The sequence below is a fragment of the Cheilinus undulatus genome, linkage group 11 (assembly GCF_018320785.1).
Source record: "Cheilinus undulatus linkage group 11, ASM1832078v1, whole genome shotgun sequence".
In the NCBI taxonomy this organism is placed as follows: Eukaryota; Metazoa; Chordata; class Actinopteri; order Labriformes; family Labridae; genus Cheilinus; species Cheilinus undulatus.
The window spans coordinates 20709774-20731304 of NC_054875.1; the positions used below are offsets into that span (position 1 = coordinate 20709774).

Genomic DNA, 21531 nt, shown 5'->3' on the forward strand with positions numbered 1-21531 from the left:
GTACATTTTTCTTATTAACTGTGAGAATGATATAAAAATTACCACTCCTTTCAATCCAAAAATTCATATCCGATTTGCAATACGAGTCAAAATCCGCACAAGATGTTATTTTTTTCAAAAAATTTTAGCCCATGTTTAATCTGATATTGTGTTGGTTACAGTAAAGAATGATTTATTGCTTGCGTTTCTTAAAAGTAACATAAGATGAGGAACTTCAAAAATAATGGCATAACAAATCGCAATCACAATATTGGGGAAAAAAAATTGCAATTCAATAATTTTCCCAAATCGTTCAGCCCTAGTCTGCAACAAGGTTTGACGATTGATCGATTGACAGCTTCAACCCAAGCACAAATGAACTGAATGAACATCTCCACTTTGCAGGAGTTATTAATCCATAGAGCCGTGTCTGTAGTGAACTGCTGTATGCTTCAGAAACTCCAGTGTTTTTTACCCAAACCAATGATATCTTTCTTGGCATACAACCACAACAGGAACATCGATTTCATCTACTCACGTGCTTGTGCAACGGTGCTACTCTCCTGGGCCAGCGGAGGTCCACAACCTGCTCGAGTGCACGCACTGAGGTGGAAGCGGTAAAGGCTGCCATCCTCCAAGCCCTGAAGCCGCCACTGGGAGGTGTCAGCCCCAGTGATGTTTATCTCCTGGGAATCGACCACCTCCAGTGTGGTCTCATTAACTATGGAGGAAGGAGAGAGATGTCAGGTCAGTTCAGGAGGCATGAGTGAGCCCTCGGAAGAAGAGACACAGAAAAAGTCATCACTGTTGGCTCATGTTGTATGTTAATGGAACACAGCTATAATGAGGGTCAATGGCTGAGGGAGGGAGAAGATGAAGGGATGTCATGCCAGCTCATGCAGAAAGTGAACGGAGCAGATACAAGTCGTGACAGGTGAGCTGAGGGGGAATACATTATGGAGAGAGGCGAGGGGAGATGAAAGGAGAAGATAGGGAGCTCGGGGGGGGGGGGGGGCGTAAACAAGAAGCAATGGATGAAAAGGAGGAGGAGGAGAAGAGGAGAAGAAAAAACTGAGGAGGAGGAATCGAAGGAGAAATGATGAAGGAGAAGCTAAAAAAAATACAACTGAGAAGGAGAAAAAATACAGAAACAGGTGGCAAAGGCAGAAGTAAAACAAAGAAACAAGCAAAAGAAACACAAAAGGCTGGAGCAGCAGTGGGAAATGAGAGGAGTTGCACTTACAAGCAGCATAATGTATCACCAAATTTGCATAATAGATCAAAGTACAGTATGTGTGCAGGCTGTAGAAACTAACACGCCTCTCCTGTAGCCTCCTCGGGCTTATGTCATTGCTGTGTTGATGTTGAAATGCAGCTAAAAACTGAGTGTAACTGTTTCATGTCTATTTAAACATCAGCAGGTTATACACTGACTAATTACACGGTTATTTCATGACTCAACTGTGCTTTCAGACTCGCTTATACAGCATACAATATATTTATAGCATTAACAGAAATCAGTATTTCAAATATACTTGAATTTCATGGTGAATCGGTTTAGTCTAAAAATCTCCTACACCCACAGCCTGCATTGTGTGGGAATATCTGTGTAAAACCTGACATCTGATATGGGAAAAGGCAGAAAGGAAAGGGGGACAGAGTGTATTGAAGAGCCGGCCAGACTCTGTGGGTGCTAGTGGAGGCGGCAAAAGGGCTGTCTCTGCCTTCACATTTTACACAAAAGATTTCAGAAATGTCAGCCAACGAGAGTGTAGGCTTTGAAAAAAAAAGGAAGCGTAATGAAAGCCCCTCACTCACTTGTTCGCCCTAACTGTTCTCTAAGCGCAAAGGAGGGGCATATTTTTGCAAAAAGAAAATCTTCTGAGAGATAAACGCGAACAGAATTTTGTACAAGAGGTACCAGCAGCACTGGTGTAAATGATCCTCTTTCAGAAAAACCTGCAGTCCAGGAGGATACCAGATAAGAAACACAGAGGGAACTGTCAAACCCCAGTCTGAAGTAGCCCGCACAATTGGGGCTGCTGCAGACTATTGTGTGGGTTTAGTGTCAAACAGTGCAACCTAGTGTCTGGTATGATAACTCAAAAAGAAAGCAAAGAGAAAAGGGCAGAAGACAGAGTATGAACCATATTTTCAGGTTAATCAAAAAGATATAAACTATTGCATCCTGATCCACCTTCTTCTATTTTTTCCCTGATCTTATCTCACCTATTTTAATGAGGCTACGGCTACAATCCTGCTCACACTTCGCCCACAAAACCTCATACAACAAAAACAGTGCTACAGCAGATAGAAATCCATTAATAAGAATCCAACATGGATGCAAAGGTGAACACTGTTGTCAGTAAGTATTTATTTATAGTGTGTGTACATACGGAGGTGGTACTGCAGGAGGTAACCAGTAAGGATGCCGTTTGTTTCCAGTGGTGGGCCCCATACCAGCAAAATGGAATCTGTCTGAGCATTGGAGGCGGTCAGGATGGGCACCTGCCGAGGGACTATGAAAATAACACAAAAGTTCATGCATTTACTGTAGCCTCTAGAAGCTTGTTATGTCAATCATGTCCTGAAAACATTTGTAATATTTGAGAGTTTTTTCAGCCTGTGCTGAACCATTAGGCAGATGAAAATCCCACTGCTGAAGTATTCTTGTTAGCTTGTTTGAGGTGTCCTTGTCACCTCACAAGGCTGCAGAACAGAGAAGCCTTTCAAAAGGATTTTTATGAATTTTCTGTCTTTGACAACCTCCTCTTTTTATCCCGTTCTTGAGAGTGAACACTTTTCAGTAGCTACTTTATCAAAAATTCCTCTAGATATGTTTTGAAGATAAATTAAAAAAAAAAACCTATTACTGAATATTAATTTGTTTCTGATGTGTGCTTTCCACATTCTTTAAAACTACATCTTCAATTATTTTCTATTTAAAAAGATCCTTATTCTATGAATAACATATTACATGTTTTTTTTTAATTCTCAAGTTTAACTACTCAACCAAAAATGTCTCTGACAGATTCGCTGTTAGTATCTGTTCACTAGAGGTGTCCAAATCAAACAAAGCCATGACTGATTTTCAATGTACCTCAGACATCATGAACCATTCTCTGTCTACTGCACTAAAAACTCAGATTAATGTGAGCATGAAGAACTTTTCCTCCTTCAGCAGGCGAATTTGAAAACAATCCAAACAGCCTTCAATTGTCAAACTGCCCATTCCTTATTCTGCACAGTGAAGCACAAAAATGGAAGTACTCACAATACAAAAAACACCATTGAGAGCAGACAGAGTCTAATGCAAATAAAAACTGGTTTTAAGTAAAAGATTTTTTGGTTCTGCCTGATTTAATTAAATTTCACCCCTCATATCTATGACTTTGAAAACTTGAGTGTAATATGAAGTTCTTGTATCCTTAAAATGAACATTTGAAGTGCTTTAAGACTGCCCTTATTACATGTTTTTGTGCCATCTTACCTCCCTCTGGAGTGTTGAAAGTGACCGGGTCACTGCTGGGACCTTTACCCTTCTTGTTGTAAACATTGACAGTGAGCCTGTACTCTGAGTATGGCTCGAGTTGAGGCACAATGGCGTGATTCCTCTTCCCGGGAAAAGACAGGGAGCTGCGCTCATCTAAGGTCTTACTGGGATTCAGCAGACTCCGTTTTCTCACCCAGTTAACCTGTGAGATTAAAGAAATGGAGAATGATGAACAAGTCAGAGCAGGTCAGAGGGGAGGAAGAGACGGTGAAGAATAGAGAGGAAGACAAAAAGTAATACAGACTGTCAAGGAGCAGCAAGCTAAATCTACTTTCCCTTCTAATGAGGAGCTCTGAAATCATATTCACAAACCAAACAATTTCACCTTGGAATCTGAGAATTTTATACTAATCACCAGGTAGTGTGTGAAAAATTGCAACTTTAGATGATAACAACACCTACACAGGTGACAGACTTAGGTGAGGAAAGTGGGCTTGAAAATGTTGTCTTTTAGTTTATTCACACAGAGCTTGGGGCATTATGTCCCTGTATAACCTGAATTAGGACAGCTCTATTCACACCTCAAAAGGTATACTCTCTGGAAATGTATGTGAAGCCTCACCTGTGGTTATATTTTGTAGTTCTGTTTTCATTTAGCACAGCTTTTGTGAGTTGAGTGAGAAAACCATAGCTTGTTAGTTCTCCTCTTTGTAAGACTATAGCTAGTTTCCTTAGAGTCGGGTGTTTGTGATTACCTCTAAGGTGAGTGTGTCTCTAGGGCTCAACCTATCTGATGCTAATGACAGAAGAGGGGTGGGTTTAGGCCAACTAGGGAACTAATCAGTATCATAATCTATCCAACTGTACATTTACATGTGGTTAGAAGAAGTTGAATTATAGACCCAAAACTCAATCAGAATGAATGCTAGCCATAGAAGCAGTTGCTGTGTTGTCTGCAATGTAAGCTAGAGGGATAGCTTTTGTGTGAAAAGTAAAGTGTAGAGTATGTATGAAATTTACAAAGCTAGAAATATGTCAGCGTTTTCATTATTCAACATACAAATAAAGCTTTACCACTGTCCACCGCTGTCCTCTTAGCAACTTGTTGCTAACTTGTTAGATAGGCCAAAAGGAAGAAGGTCCATTGTAACTAACGGACATATCACCATGTAGCATAGCGGGGCAGACATGCTCCCATCAATAGACAGACTTTCACACTGTGCATGTATACTGGAACACGGGCAGAAGTCCAGTTAAATGGCTTAATCAAGCTCTCTAATCCTAGATCAGCTCAGCTGTGCATGAACTGTGAGCATTCTGGTTGTCTAAAAAGTGTATTTGAATGTTTCTTGAAGTAATGTGATACACTGCATGAATCTAATCCAGTATTGGGCTTTAGTGGCAGTAGTGTACTTTTGTGGGCTATTTCAACTTAAAATTGTGAGCTATTCCTTTAACGTAGAACTATGAGCTCAGGTAAAGCACAAAAAGGTTGCCTAAGTGTTTTCTTAATCTGCAGAGTTTTCCCAGAATGCCTTTGGTTATTAGACATTTTGCACTATGTTAAGTGATTGACTCAGAGAAGTCCCTTTGGTGACATTATACAGAAGATGTACTGAACTCTCTGGAAGTGCAATTCCTCTTGTTAATATGCACTTTTCAGTCTTTCACTGTAAGACTGACCAGTAAAAGCTTGTTCAAAAAACTAAGTTGTGTTAACAAATTCCCAAACAGCTAATAGGACACATTTTTAGTTTTAAGTGAATGGTAATCAATAACTTTGAGTATTTTTCTGCATTAATACTCAAATTATTTGACAATCATCCCTTAATCTGCAGTTTTCCTGGAATGCCTTTGGGCATTAAACATGTTTGCACCATGAGTTAAGTTACTGACTAAGTTGGAGAAGTCCAGCCTGTGGGATGCACCAACATTACCCCATGAAGGGTGAAGTGAACATGTTTGAGAGCTTCCTGGTTCAGTGTGCACCTATCAGTTATTCTCACCTAGTCACTTAAATTGTTCTACATTGAGAGACATAAATGTTCAAGATTAAAGTATGTGATAGAAGTAAGGGAAAACTGTAGTGGATGGAAAGTATGTAGCTTTACAATAAATATTTAAACATGTTGTTTTGAGTTGGATTGAAACAGAATTTTTAAGTGTAGGAAAGATTCCACAGCATAGTTTCACTTAAAAATGTCAGGTAAACCCAGCACAAGTGTTTGATTAAAATTGAGTTAACATAACTTGAAATTAAATAAATTTGAACTAAAGCACTCACGTGAAAGTGGACATATTATGCAAAAATCACTTTTTCAGGCTTTTCTAACACAAATACGTGCCCCTGGCCTGTCCACAATCCCCTCAAGTAACAGAAAAATCCATTCCCTCTCCCCCTCTCTTTCTCCATCTTTCAGAAAATGTGTGCTAAAACAAGCCATTCTCAGTTTTTACATCTAGTGACCTCTCCAGGGGCCCTTAGCACCTGCCCCAGGTTTGGTGGGCACTCCCCCACTTGGAGGAAAGTTCCGCCCTCCTCTACTGATCCTCTCAACTACCAGCTGAGATGCTGGATAGCTCAGTGGGTTACCCTGCTGACTATGGTCTGGGAGATTGCTGGTTTGAATCTCAGCCTAAACTTTTGAAAAAAAGTGTCTGTAATATCACAAGTGCTGCATCCATTTCCTGAGAGGGGAGTGGTGAGGGGCAGAGTCAGACAGCTAATTACCATTTAAAGCCACAGACACAGAGATGGCTTGTTCTGAGAAGGGCTGAAACAGAGGGGTTTTTAGACATGCAAGAATCCTATACTGAAGTGTTTACTTCAGCAACAAACTTCACAGGCATGTTTTGGAGATGTCTGAGAACAATATAAACTTGTCTTAAAAGGGTAAAATATGTCACTTTTAACACAACTTGTTAATTTGAGTTGGGAAAACTTAATTCAATTGTGCATTACCACTTGCTCTGAGGCAGTGTTTCAAGTTTATCCAAATATTCTCTTTTTACAGAGTAAAATGGATGCCAATTTCTCAGAAAACCAGCAGCTTGCATTAAGTGAATTTAAGCCAAGACTTCTTTTGCCTTGCAGCATAACATCCCAGAGGTCATCTCTTGGGTCTTACTTCAACAGTAGATAGGCCTAATAACTTATACAGCAACTTCCTCCTAGCTTTTGTGAACTACCACCAATTGAAAAGGAATTAAACTTGCCATAATAAAAAGTCATTTTTCAAATTTGTAAATCCAAGTTTTTTTCAGGACTGTTCCAAAAAGAAGAAGAAACCAAGTCTTTTTTATTTTTCTTAACAGAGTTTGATCAATAAAATGCACTTCAGGTAATCAGGGACTGCTGATGGAAGAAAGTAGGTCATTTGTGTGTGCTTCACCTGTATTTGCTGTCCACACAGACATACAATGAAGGCTGCTGATATGTAATTTGTTTGTAGAGCTGGACAACAAGTGCAATACAAATGGAAACCATCCAAATAATCTAGACACCTGTGCATAGACCCTGTATTTCTATGTCAAATCTGTAAATAGGGATTTTGCCTGGACAGTCACTTTGGCGCAACCCCAATCCAAGACGTAATGCCAAGTCAAAGCTCCTGGCAGTTGAAACTGCAGCCATCAAGCAACACTCCAGGTCAGTCACCATGACACAGGACTTTCCCAGCAAGTCCTCCAAAGTAAATAAAAACAGTAGAGCCAGCTTAACAGATTTGCACTGCTCCTGCTCATTTGTTGCCGCCCAAGAGGCTCCGATGTTTGCATTCCAAGGCAAAGCTTATCAATACCTGGTACTGCCTGTTGGCCTGTAACCCCTACACATTTAGCTTCAACAAGGCCCTGGTACTTCAGTGATCTAGGGTTGCTTGACCTCTGCACAAAGCAATTCTCACATCAATGGCATGGAGCAGCGAGCGACTTGTTAAACTCGAACACATTTTCATTCTGCTCTGACAGGCCAGCATGTTGTGATCAGGACAAATGATCAGACTGAGTTTTCCTACATAAACAAGCCAGGAGAAGTCATCTTCTTCCCCTGTCAAATCTCTTTGTGTGGTTGCAGTGTCTGTTGAAGTCTCTCAGACTGCACCAGGTCCCAAATCGCTGGAACCTAGGGGAAGACCTTGTCACCATGGTGATGACTTGTGAGACAGGATAAAGGGGCGTTCTGCTTGCAGGGAAATATGATCTCTTTACACTGGGGCAAATAACCACCGCCTCTTCTGCTTTCCCATAATGAGCCGAAAGCATCTATTGGACTGGATGGTCCAACACACTTCTACATACAAAGTGGAAATGACACTGTCTGTGGAACTGGTTCCTGATCCTTGTCACCCCTTAGTTGCTGGAGAACATGTGGTATGCTGAGATATTCAGTCTGCTGAGAGTGAGGCCCTGGTAGCATCTCTTCTATAAAGATCTCTCTCTCTTTCTTGCAAGGGAAGAGGCAAATTATCTGCACCAAGGGCTGTGGCAGCTATATTTCTTGCTATTGGTCAAATTTCCAAACCAGCAGTTTGCCCACAAGTGTTGGTAACAATGATCCAAAGTCTGAGGGCATAATCCATTTTCTGTAGCCTGATATTCCTGTTTTAGTTTTCTATTGTGGACATTTTGTCTTTCCCTCAGGAGCTGCTCCATGAAAGTCACTCCTTTTTCAAATGATTAAAGACTTCCTGGCTGCTGTTTTTCCCTGTCACATTGGCTTTGATGGAGTTGCACAAGGCAATTCACTTCTCCAAATGTGTTTTGAAAGGCAGCCTGCTGGTCGAGGCCAGTAGTAAAAACCAGTGCAGTGACCCCTTGTGGGATTTGGCCTTGGAGCTGTTTTATAGACTCTTTTTGGTCCTGCTTTTGTGCCCATTGATATGAATTTTATTTTTCTAACAAGACCGCAAAGCTTCTTATTTGACCTTCAAAAAGCCACTGCTGGACGCTTTGTCTGTGCATTCCACAAGTACAAAGTTCACTTCAGATGACCCTGAGGTTACATTCTGCCTGTATGCTGTGCATTTACCCCAGATTATCCCTGTAGCCTATAGCTCCATGGCTTTTGATCTCGAGCCATTGCCCCTTTCTTTATCATCTGTGGGGGAGAAGAGGATGCTTTCCTTAGTCCTGTGGGTGTACTGCACACCTCTAAAGACTGCACTCAGAGTGTTTGTTTACATGATCAGCACTGTTTCTTTGTTTTTTTTTTTTAGCTAATCCAGCTAGTGGGTAACGCCTGTCTAAACAGCAGATTTTGGTTAAACTATGAATGTTATCACAGCCTTTTTGTTTTAACAGAGTTCAATGCTGATCCATTTTCACTCAGTTCTTTTTCATAATATGCAGTACCTATCTTTGGCATCTGGCTGTTTTTCAGGATTTTTTTTCATAAATAAGTTCTATTGGTCACCCTTTACATCTGTCAGTGGGTTTTAACAATTTTTAAAGCAATGAAAAGTGTCAAAAAGAATTATTTGAGCCAGCAGCATCTTTTTCATTCCCTGCAAAGTGTTAATTATGGAGATGGGAAGGTCGTAAGCAATATGTACACAAAATCTGTGCAAATGTCAGCACTGAGGGTGACTCCCCTTTTTTACTAAGCACATCTTGAACTTTTTAAGTAAACCCTTGTTCAAATTTCTTAAGTGATCTTTTGGTTTCTTTATCATATCTTCTCTTCCCAAAGATCATCTTTACATTTTTGTATTTTTGAAATTTCTTTCTCTTTTCATTTAATCCTGAACTATTCATCTACCAAACGATCTGTGTTTTTATAAGCTGTTTTTCTCTACTGAAATCACTTCACTGCATTAGCAGTCTGCTTAGGATCATGGTCATGCTTTAAAAGAAAACCACTCTGTGAGGCTCTTTTCAAAAGAAATGGCATGATAATGGTGGCCTAAGATTTTTGCAGTACTGTAAATATTGCTGCCAATTTAGCATCACAGCTCTATTTCATTCAGTTTAACTGTTGAGGTGTGACAGCCCCTCTGGGGGCTCATTCTGTCTCCTCTGCAAGACTGATGATGCATTAGTGTGTTCAAGGTTTGACACTGATGACCAGCTGATCTTTACTGAAAAAATGTCCTATGGTATATGTTAGAAATTGAATTTACTTGAACAAAACATCTTTGAAGACTACAACTTTAGCTCCCTTAATGTGACGAAAGAGGTAAAACACTTGAGGGATTGCAGTATCTAAAGTTGGACCACACAATGTACAACAGGGACATCTAAACCCTGATGTTTGTAACAGTAAAGTGTGATTTCTCTGTGATCTGCTGTTTGAACAGTAGATTTTAATATTACAGTAGCAGTTATTTGTGACGATATTTGGGGATGGAGAGGTGATGCCCTGGTGCCCCGTGTGGACGTAGCATATACTGTCACCCACAGTTGCTGAAGTAGATACTAAAAGCAGCAAAATAAATCCCTGGAAGACAATCTTATTCAGTCTGCAAGAGAACTATGGCTTGGGAGAAGATTTCTCTTCCAGCAAGACAATGACCTGAAGCACAGAGAGAAAGCTACACAGAAATGGTTGGAAGACAACAGGGTCAATGTTCTGGACTGGCTGAGTCAAAGCCCAGACCTCAATCCAACAGAGAATTTGTGGCTGGACTTGAAAAGGGCTGTTCCAACTGATCCCTATGCAACCTGACAGAGCTTGAGGAGTTTTGCAAAGAAGAATGGAGTGAAATTGCAATGTCCAGATGTGCAAGCCTGATTGAGACCTATCCACACAGACTCAGAGCAGTGATTGCAGCCAAATACTGACTTGAAGATGGTGAATATTTATGCAGCCACTTATATTACATTTTTGCTTAATTGACATTACTTTGTTGAAATCTGATTTCACTTTGACATTAAAGATGTTTTTATGTACTTTTTTCCCTAAAAGTAAAATAACATTGACCATGAACGATTTATAAAATCAATTAGAGAGTAAAACATCCAAGAAGGTGGATACTTTTTATAGGTACTTTAGTTTGCCTGATGTTAAAACAATACAAGTATCTGATGCCTAGAGAACATATTGTTTCATAAGATTCTATTGATATTTTCAGCTCATTTACTAAATTGTAGTTTATCTACTTCACTAGAATCTTTTGGTAACAAAAGGCAGGTAGCACACCTCCAGGCAAGGCATATGTTACTACATAATATTTCATGAAATTTACTCTTAGTAGTTCTTTGGGGCTATTTAATATAAATGCTTAGTCATTTGTGCTATAAACAGCAACGTTGTGGCATCCAAACTTCCATGATTGAACTGAGAGTTTTTTTAAAAGAGCAGGCTGAAAGAAGTTATTCTTCAAGTCCACGAAAACTTACATTGTAGCCCCCGAGATGACCTCTCACTGTGGCGTGTGGAACTGGGGTCCAGCTAACTCTCAGAACAGTTGTGTTGATCACCTCCACCGCTACATCCCGTGGTGCCGCTGTAGGGACTAAATAACACACAGAGGAAGGTCAGGAATACAGACATTCTGCAAACAACAGGCCACCTTTTGCAGACTGTATAATATTACCACAGAAAAGTTTGAAGTAAATGTCTGGCAAAATGTTAAATTGAATTGACACATTATGTAAAGCCACAGTTCTTGTTCCTGTACAACAAAAGCAGCCTCAGTACAGTCTGAGCCTTTGCCTTTTAAGGCAGAAGAGCTCATTCATTTGATTTAGGCTTTTCAGAAATGATCTGATGTGTGTAAGCATAGTAAACAAAACCCTGTTGCAAGTAGATCAGTATAAATGTGCACAAATCAGCTGGAAACCAAATGAGGCAGCTTTGTGCAGAGCTGCTTTTATTTTGTTTTACAAAAGAGACAGATACAATATCAAACATAAATGGGTAATGCTCTTCGTATGCTCTGCTCTACATTGCTTTGTTAGCAGTGGGGGAGGAAGGAAGCACAGCAGAAATGAGAGGGAGAAGCCAACATTGTGCCTCAGTGGGCCTAAATCGCAAGGTTCCTGGTGATCTGTCAAATCTCCCACAGCTTTAGACAGAAGAGGAAATTTGACATCCAACTACTCTACAAAGGTTATCTGCCACCTCCTGGATTGAGCAAAGGTTTTTCTCTTTTTCTTCTTCATTTTTTTTTTTTTTGTTTTTCTGGAGGGGGGTTGGAGGGGTCTCTACTGAACACCTGCACAGGGTCATAATCATGGAAAAAGGAAAAATAGAAAGAACTTAACCTGATACATTTTCCCGCAGACAATGCCAAAAGACAACTGAACAGAGGGTGGGACAGCAACACAAGAAGTACATATTAAGTCACTGACTAAACAACAGTTAAATATGTGACTTCAGCCTTGGGTACAGCTACATACACACATGCTGAAGTAGCAAATTCCATTACTAAACAACTATCGAATAATCAGATAAAGGAAAGTGTACTGTGCATATAATAAAGAAAGCAGTAGGTCTGTAACTCACCATCTTCTCCAGAATAACCAGTAACAATATTAGGTTCGGGTCCCCAGCCGTAGCTGTTTCTGCTTTGAATTTTGATCTCGTATGGCACAAAAGTGGAAGTGTTCCTCACAATAAATGAATGTCTTTTGACCAGATGCCAGCTCCAGTCGTCATCCACTCCGAGCCTCCTGTAGCTCACCTTGTACTCAAGGCCTGGGCCATTGTGTTCAATTGGCAACAGAGGCTACAACAGATTAGTGTATCAAGGAGTTTAAAACCTAGAATAGACCTTTAGAGTACAATATCATGCAGTAGATACTTTTGATATTTCTAATACCTCCCAGCTGATGTCCATTTGATGAGGAAGATGGCCATGAATTTTGATATTTTCTGGGTTCCTACCAGGTGCTTTGAAGAGAATTAGCACAATCACATGTTAAAAAAAGAAAAAATAACAAGCATGCTCTTTCATTTTATCTTAAAATGTTGAATTGTTAACTCGTGCTTAAATAATGCATGCTCTACAATGTCTTCAAACCACTATTCTACTGTTTCCTTCCACTCCATTGGCCAAAGTCAACTCACTCCACATGATACTTCACTGAAAACTTCAAGGGAAATGTTAAAACTTTCAATGCTTTTACAATCCACAGATAACCACAGCAGAAAATGTTAATTAAAGGGAACCAGCCTCACCACCAGGGGGTGTTTTGTGTCTCTCAGTCGGCTCACTTGGGGGTCCAGGTCCCACCGCATTAACAGCATACACTCTGAACTGGTAGTTAAGATGCCCGTGTAGTGCCAGCTCGGCTGTTGCCTGGTTACCAGGGACTTTTTGTAGCTCCTTCCACCTGCCAGGCTCCCATTGGCTCTCCTCATACTCCACTATAAACTCTGTGCTCAGAGAAGACAGAAGAGACATACACATGCAGTTATCACCATGCAAAACATTATCACATCTACTGAGAAAGAAAGCCTTAGACTACATGCATTTATCTAATTTGGTAAACAGATAACAGACATTAGTGATAGACTGTTACATTTTAAACACTTTCATTAGAGTATTTATTTAAGGTTAAATAGGTGCGGGGTTTTTTGGTTAGAAAGATAATTAAGAGGACTTATCTTTGTGCTTTACTAAAGCTGTAGTCATAAGCAATAGCTCAGCTTAGCATGAGGGTTAAGGGATGTTTGGGAGCTTTCTTAGGGTTTTAAGCTTGTTTAATTCCCTCCTGATTTTATATTCGTACAGTTAAGCCAGATAAGATAAATCTGAAGCCCCCTTCTACTGTATGGAGCTTCAACATGAGTTTCTGTTTGAGCCTTAAATGTTCTGATGTGGTTCACCGTAATTGTGGTTCGAAATTTAGCAAGAAAGCTCTGAAACTTACTCGTCACAGCACTCTCAACATTATACAGTGTACATATATAACTACCAACTGGCTCATTCAAATAGCTGTTTATACATTAGCTGAGGAATATTTCATATCCTTCAGAAGATGGTAGAAACCAAAAACAGAACTAAACAGAGGTGAAAGCAACTAGGATAATAAAAAATAGGCCTAAAAACACAAGTCTTTATCAGTGAAAAGCCATGCCATACCTGTTAGATGTGTGATTTATACATCAATGCCTGATAATATCAGAAAGATATTGGTATTGGCAGATAGTAGCTTAAAAGATAAATGATTAGTATCTGCAGATACTAAATTTTTGCTGATGTTTATTGCTGATATATCTACCATGCATATCAGTAGTAAGAGATAAATATTTAGAAAAAAAAAAAAAACTACAATTGAACGATTTTAAGAAATGGACCAGGAGGTACGTCTGCGTTCACAAATCGCCATTAATAGGTGAAAAGTTTTTTAGTCCAGTTGTGTCACAGACACTACTGCTTTCTTTCATTTTTGTAATTTAATGGTGGTTAGCACGCAGCTTTCACATGTGCTACAACTATCATCAGGCACTACTGCATCAAAATCAGACTGTTATTAAATAATGGAAAAAATGCATTTTAAACAAATAAAGCAGTTGTATGAAATCTGCCATCTTATTGGTATTAGCAGAAATGAACATTTCTACCGTTATATACAGCCAATATATCCGCTATACATATCAGCAGTATCAGTCATATTTCGACCTTAATTATCAGCAAAATGTTCAACTGTACCATCAGGTATAGGTGGTTTCCTATGGTGCCACACACACAAGGAGACCCACTGTGAGTCCTGAACGTTTTGAATGAAACCCATCCATCCATTTTCTATACTGCTTATTCAGTTCCGGGTCATGGGGGGGCTGGAGCCTATCCCATCGGGTGAGAGGCGGAGTACACCCTGGACTGGTCGCCAGTCAATCCAGGGCTGACATATAGAGACAGACAACCAGGCATGCTCACATTCACACCTACGGGCAATTTAGAGTCACCAATCAACCTAACGAGAATGTTTTTGGTGGTGGGAGGAAGCCGGGGTACCCGGAGAGAACCCACACGTGCATGGGGAGAGCATGCAAACTCTGCACAGAAAGGCCCTGGCCCTGACCGGGAAGCGAACCAGTGACCTTCTTGCTGTGAGGCAACAGCACCAACTCCTGTGCCCAGTTTTGAATGAAACCCAAATGTAAAACAATCACCAGACTATATCTATCTCCCTCTTCTCTCGGCTCAGCTTGACTCAGTCTCCCTTTGTACAGGAGACTCTTGGTGTTAACCTCTGATCCCTAAGCTGTTTTTTAACCTTTTTGTCTCGCCTGGACTTACTGTATTACAAAACTTGTAGAACATCAATCCAGCAGTGCACAGTCAAGCTCCAAACATCTTTTTTTTCTTTCTTTTTTTTTTTTTAAGAAAACCTGGTTATTAAGAATATGAGTGCTGCAGTAATGTCATTTGATTTATTATAAAGTTATGGGATTGTAAATAAAAAAGAAAAAACTGAAAGATTTTTATGTTTGACACACAATAAACAAAGTTACTAGGACTTTCTTGTACAAACTTGTTCTCCCATTTCTTGGGGACTAAAAACAATATGTTGTTCTGTGACAAGAAGTCTTAAAAACATTCACATATTTACAAAAACATTCTTGCACGAATTTGTGTCAGCTTTATTTGTGCCATTATTCAAAGCAGTTCCTGTCTGCAGTGACATAGAGGTCACTGCCACAGTGGAACAGTTTGCCATTGTTACAACCCTGTCACAATGCATTAGGGGATAAAAAAAACAGACAAAATTGTAGACAGCATTAGCTGCTATCAGTAGGAATGACTGTAATATTGATTGAAATGGATAAAAAGACGTTCAATATCAGAGTTACTGGTGTGGATTTAATTTTAAAGACCTAAGAAAGTTACCCAAGTTCCAGGCTCACTTGAAACACCTCCTTAAGGCATGGATAGCATCATTGGATTGGCAAAACAGAGGTCTTTTAGAGGGAAAAAATTAAGTGGCTATGATTTATGGTTCAAAAGTTATTTCATTTTATATAGCATGTGTTCCTTCTTCTCATATACAATGTTGGTCTGAAAGGGTTAATATGTATCAGCATCAGTAAAGTATCAGCTAAAATACATTTGGAAGTCTCGGCATATCAAATATCAGCAAAAATCCAATATTGTTCATCCCCAGAACCTTGAATACATCGGCATTGGCAAAAACTGGTTTGGATGTATCAGCAAATATAACATGTGCACCCCCTATTAATACATTGTTCAATAAGAAATTTGCTCTATCAAACCAAAGGGTGATGTCTGGCAATGGTTCCTCTTTACCGAAGAGACAAAAATATCTGTCTACGCAACTTAAACTGAACTCCTGTTAGCCCCCAGAAAATTGCCTGATGTACAGCCTCACTTTTTCTTTTCTTAAAATATGCATGTATAAATTAGTAATGAATCACTACTCCAGTAATCATGTTCAAAACATTGACATTCAGGCATATCCAAAATATCTGTCACTCCATAAGAGTACCAAACCCATCAACTTATTATGTCAGGAATTATTAATGAACAGGAGACTGATTTCAATCACAGCCAAATCTTTTGGCAATTTCCAGAACACATGAATCACTGTAAATGAATATTTAAAAACACATCCACCTGGTGCTGAGCCAGACTGTGATCCACAGCTATTGTTTTACAAAGAGCTGCCCACCAAACTGATGTCTGTTACTCCTCAAAGTTCAATTAAACAAAGAAAACAACTACACATTTCAATATAACAAAGATCTTCATCTGGCATGTTAATTCTAATTCCTGTTCAGAGAAAAAACGTATCAAAGCTAACGACATTACAAAGCTACAACAGGATACATTTTTCAGTTGATATAAAATCTCCTCATCACTTAGTTCCAAAAATAATTTAGTCTCTTTTTGAAGCACAAATGAGGCACAAGCTTCCCTGCCAGGATCATCAGCACTTCACAGATTCAGTGCTATTTGCAGCCATCACTTGTTAAAGAACTTAAGTAAGCACTCATCAGTGATCACAGCTGCTGGTTCTGTTCATGTTCCTTTGCACAACAGAGGAGCCTCAACAACATCTAATGATTTACAGACCGCACAGCCAAGATCAAATCAAATCCTGTATTTAACTTTGTGGATTTAAATATAATTTAATTCAGTTTAACATATCTGTTTAATAGAATACAATCAGGTAAATAATATAAAGCACAGTTTCCAATTCCAAGATCGTTTATGCATTTGCCTTTTTTATATGTTATAATAAAGGCTGTCTTCTCAGTGACTGTAGCAGAGATAGCTTTGGCTATTTCTATGCTATTCTAATGTGTTCTACTTACCAGGGTGTGTCCTTGAGCTAGGCAGACAAGCCTAACTTTATGCTAATTTTGTTTTGTGATTGAACTTTAATAAAATAATAATTACATCATTATCTAGGCTATAAAATGCAATAAGCAACAATTGATACCCTGGGTGTTTGACTGTTATATTCTTTATCAGCTCCATCCTTCTCAGACTTATTTTTTCCCACTTCTTTTGTATGAACCTTTACCTATTACAGAGCTGTTGTGATCATTTCCAGGCACCCAAGACAGGCTGATATTCCTCGGACTCCTATGTTCAGTTTTTTGCACATTTGTTGGAGCATCTGGAACATCTGCGAAACAAACACAACTGACCAAATTAATTTTTCAGCAGCAATGGTCAATTTGTCTGCAGAAATTGTAGATGGTTTAACATGATAATGGGATTCACACCACAATGTATCACATCCTTTAATCATTCATGTCACTGTCTATTTCATGCTGTACACATACATATGACAACCTTCAAGAAATGTATTAATAATAAATGATTTTCCATATTATTTACATAACTCTCTTACCTAGTACAGTAAGCAGTGCAGTTGCATTGACCTCATCCAGATGAGTTCTAGCAATGCATGTGTAAAATCCCTGATCACTTAAGTTAACATTCATGATCTGCAGCATCCAATCATCTGCAATATATCTGAACCTATAAAGACAAGTGTTAGCACATCACTGAAACATAAATAAACTCAAAAAGACAATAATTACAAAGCATTTTATTGCTCAACAATTACCTTCCTCGTTAATTTTCAAAATATAAAAAAAACATTTTTTGATCTACACCAAAGTCTGAATCTGTCTGGATCAAACTGCACCGATTGACAGTTTATAAAAGAACAGATAGTTTTACAACTCTCAGATTTTTCTACATTCAGTTTTTTTCAGTAACAGGTGTCACTGAAAGTAAAGTATTCGTCAATGTGAAAATGCAACTTCCTTAGCAGGGCTGGTCAACCAAAAGTTCAGGAAATCGATGTCTCAAGAGATCAGATTAATTAAAAAGGAAAAAATTTTGGGACTTCCGATGCACTTTTCTTCCTAAGTAGAACCAGATGATAAAGACACTGAACAAATCTTAAATACGTCACCCCTGGATACTAATGGAAATAAATTCAAACTGCAGCCACCTACCTAGAATTTCCCTCAAAGGAAAGCGGGATCTCGTCCTCATCCTTCCTCCAGACCACCTCAAAGGTGCCCTGCAGGCTTCTGTCAAACTCTGCCTGGCATGTTAACTGAGCTGTGGTCCCACTGATGATCTCCACATCCTGCGGAGGGATTACTATTCTTGTAGGGGCTAAAGATGAATAAAAACAGGGACAGAAGCCCAGAAATAAACAGTTAAATTTAACTAATAAGTCATGTTCATTTATAAGTGCCAGTTTTGATTTGTCATATCAGGAAACTAAAATTATTTGATATTGATTTTGTATAACATTAAGCATTAAAACCCATGTAAGGTGAAATCGAAAATCTGTGACTAAAACACTAGATATACTGGAATAAGGCTACTGTAAACATGTAAAAACACTGAGATCTAAATGTGACTAATTTTTGTATCTAGACCGTACAAAGCTTTCCACCTCTCTTCTGGCTACGTTTAAATTTAGAGGCAAACTTCAGCACAGCTCTCCATCCAGTGTTCCTGGAGGAGATGAAGCACACATCAGCTGGGTTTTCAATGGTAACGATGTCACGAGGGGACGTTCATAGCCCCGCTCCCCTAATACTACAACAAAATAAAATCTCGGAGCAGCTAATCTTAATACAGTCTGTTGTTAGCTGATGTCACTGCCTTCAGTGAAAAATAACAGCCAGCTAAATGCTGTGCTTTTTTAAATTGTGGAGTATATTTGCCAAATCTATCAGCCACAGTGGCCTACAGGCCCTTAAAGGCATCATAATGGGGATATTTATGACAGAAAAAGACTTCTGTCTCTGCTCTGGGACAGAACCAGGCTCTGGCCATAGTTCACCTGCCGGCCAGGGGGCAGGCTAATTGCTGGAGTACTTGTCTATTTTTCACTTGAACCAGATGCAGCAGGAATAAACATCTTACCTGCTGAAGGTGTGTTTTAATCTATATTCCACTTGGCTTTAGCCCTGAATGGTTAAATGAAGCAGGCTGTGGCTTTGTCTTTCCCCAAGCAGCAACTATTCAATCCCTCCTGTCTGTTAGCATTGTGATGCTATAGTAAAGTATCCGATGACAGACATGTACTGTTCCTGCCAAGTCTGTCACAATAAAAGTCTCTGCCATGACATAAATGTGTCTCTTTCTCTGGTGGCTTAAAAAGGAGAGTTGTAAGATTGCAGTATAGCAGACAGACGACTCCTCTATTGAGGCTGTAGCATTTTTTTGTTTGTTTTTTTTTTTTACACTGGTAAGAATTGTCTTTCTTCTGAGTGGGCTTGACTTTGGTGCATTCAACCAACATGCCCACAGCATCTTAAAGAACACATCAGTGTCCTCTTTTTATGATTTTGAAGCTAAATTTTACATACTTCAAGATGTTTTTCATGAAAATTGGCCTGTTGGTTCATGAAACAGTGGCCTGTCGTACAACAAACCCAAATTACAGATTTTCTTTTATCCACCTTACAGGGACTTTAAAGAAAAGTCTATGAAAATTTTATTTGGAAGTATGTTCCCTCACATCATAATTCATACTTCATCTATTTATATCAGCACAGAGAAATTAATCTGAAGTCTAAAAGATTAGATGTTTTATGGTATCATTCACAAGCACGTTTTAAATGACCTAAAAGAGATGGGCAAACCATTTTTAAAGGGCTCATATTAACTTTCATGTGGTTTTACAAGCTTTCCATTAAACAAGTGAACTGTAAAAAAGCTCAGTCATGTGTCTGTTGTAAACCCATGTTCATAATATAAACACTATAACCTTACTTTTAAAGGGTCAGTTCCCAGAATGACAAAAAGTTTTCTCTGACTTAGCCCAGCAGATCATTTAAAAATGGTGTGTCATTCTGTAGAGCTGGCCTTGTACCGACTAATGGTGTGCAGTGACTTGAACTACTCCAGAGCAAGAAGGCAATAATCATGTTGTTGAGATACCTTTCACATCCAGCGCAGCAATGACAGCTGACTTGCCCTCTGTGTTAACTGCAACACACACATAATTCCCACTGTCGTCCTCTTCTGCATTGATGATTCGCAAAGATCCGTCGTCAAGTTCAGAAAAACGCTGACCCAAAAGGGTTTCATGAGTCCCATCTTTGGTCCTAGGAAAAAAAAAAAAAAAAGAATCACGGGTCGTTTTTAGAGTGGCTATACAATAAAACCAAAAAGCCAGGGAAAACACAACTTATCCAGCTACCTGAGTGAAAGGCATCAAAGCTCTGATGCAACATGTATTGGATTTTTTCACATTCCAGCAAAGTTAACCTTTAAATCTACACCATGTCTACTCAAGGGATGACTTCTCTTCCATTCCTTCATCTTGGATTTATTTTAGATTGTATTTTTTGCTTTAACTGCAAAGTCCTTGCATATTTTCAATTGACAGAAATTTTTATTTATTTATTTATTTATTTATTTGTATTTTTTTTGAAAATTGCTGTCATAAAGTCTGGTAAGAGTATCTTAACAGGATCAGAAAGGGCATCCACAAGATTTTCAGGGTCTTTGTAAAGTTAAGAGGGTGTTGTCATGCTCTGTCTAAGATCCAATTTCCCTTTTGTAGAGCTGTAGCAGAGCTGCAGTGGTAGTTAATGGGATTTAATTAGCCCACTTTCAAGGAACGGGAGAGGATTATCTCATTAAACAGACATACATGTCAACATCAGACTATGTCAAGCAGACACCTGAAGCAGGGTTCGTATTAATCTAATGACTCTCAGCTATGCGATATTCTCTCAGCTTTATACTTAAGGCTAAGGCACAGATCTCTGCAAAATCCACAGAAATAAGTGATACAGTGGTATAAAAAAGCTGACAAAAGATAGCACATTACACTGAATACAGGTTTGATCTTCTGGATACAATAACAAAATGTGTCAAAATGTTCTGTGTAACTTCTCACTGTCAGTTGTCACTAAGACCTGAACACCTGCTGAGCTTGTATATCACCTACCAAGAGACGGAAGGTAGAGGAGAGCCGAAAACACTGCAGTTCATGGTAATGTCACCTCCTAGTACAACAGCGTACTCCTGGTTGTCCCTTGTCAATATCTGAGGCGCCAAATCTAAGAGGAAAGGGGAAAGAGGAGGAGGTCAGAACCGCTAAAATGTCAACGTATTGTCAGCAGGTTCTAAAGAAAAACGGTGCAGAAGACTGGAAATACATGTCATTCAGAGGCAGGCATGAGGAACCCAGTCTTCTTTAACACTTACAGGTGTGAGATCTTCTTACAGAGGATGACATGGTAGGTAAGAAAACTTCATTGAAAATCACACGACATTTGTAAAAGAGCCAAGTACAAATGACGAAGACTAATAAAAACACAACAATAAAGGATTTTGTTGAATCAGTTTATAAGTGAATCAAATGACAGCTCATTAAATTGTAAAATAACCGATGAAGTGATTTTAAAGCAATGGTTACATTCTTCATCAAAAATTAATTCCATCATCATTAGTAAAAAATAAAATATGGTTGCTATTTTTGACAGTCACTATAGAGTATTTAACCACTGGCTATTGCAATACTGTCTTTTTTTGGTTGTTTTTATGTTACCCTGAGGTCTGAGAAATCAGTGTAAATATATCAATAAATCACTGAAAGAAATTTCAATAAAAGCCAAAATCAGTCAAACATATGTTTTGGTTTTAATTTGAAGG

General features: G+C 39.0%; 1 protein-coding gene across 3 annotated transcripts in view; it reads right to left on the reverse strand.

The window, feature by feature from the left end:
* The window catches only part of LOC121517581 (neural cell adhesion molecule L1-like protein), a 58449-nt gene that overhangs the window by 22402 nt on the left and 14516 nt on the right, over positions 1-21531 (reverse strand). For all 3 annotated transcript variants that reach the window (XM_041799465.1, XM_041799464.1, XM_041799462.1), the window contains exons 12-23: positions 20825-20936; positions 19807-19973; positions 17859-18024; positions 17243-17373; positions 16910-17014; positions 12594-12791; positions 12235-12305; positions 11919-12141; positions 10811-10926; positions 3470-3674; positions 2376-2498; positions 518-700 (exon numbers count right to left, since the gene is read on the reverse strand). In XM_041799465.1, coding sequence (XP_041655399.1) covers positions 518-700; positions 2376-2498; positions 3470-3674; positions 10811-10926; positions 11919-12141; positions 12235-12305; positions 12594-12791; positions 16910-17014; positions 17243-17373; positions 17859-18024; positions 19807-19973; positions 20825-20936 — 1800 coding nt within the window. The remainder of the gene's footprint in view (positions 1-517; positions 701-2375; positions 2499-3469; positions 3675-10810; positions 10927-11918; positions 12142-12234; positions 12306-12593; positions 12792-16909; positions 17015-17242; positions 17374-17858; positions 18025-19806; positions 19974-20824; positions 20937-21531) is intronic.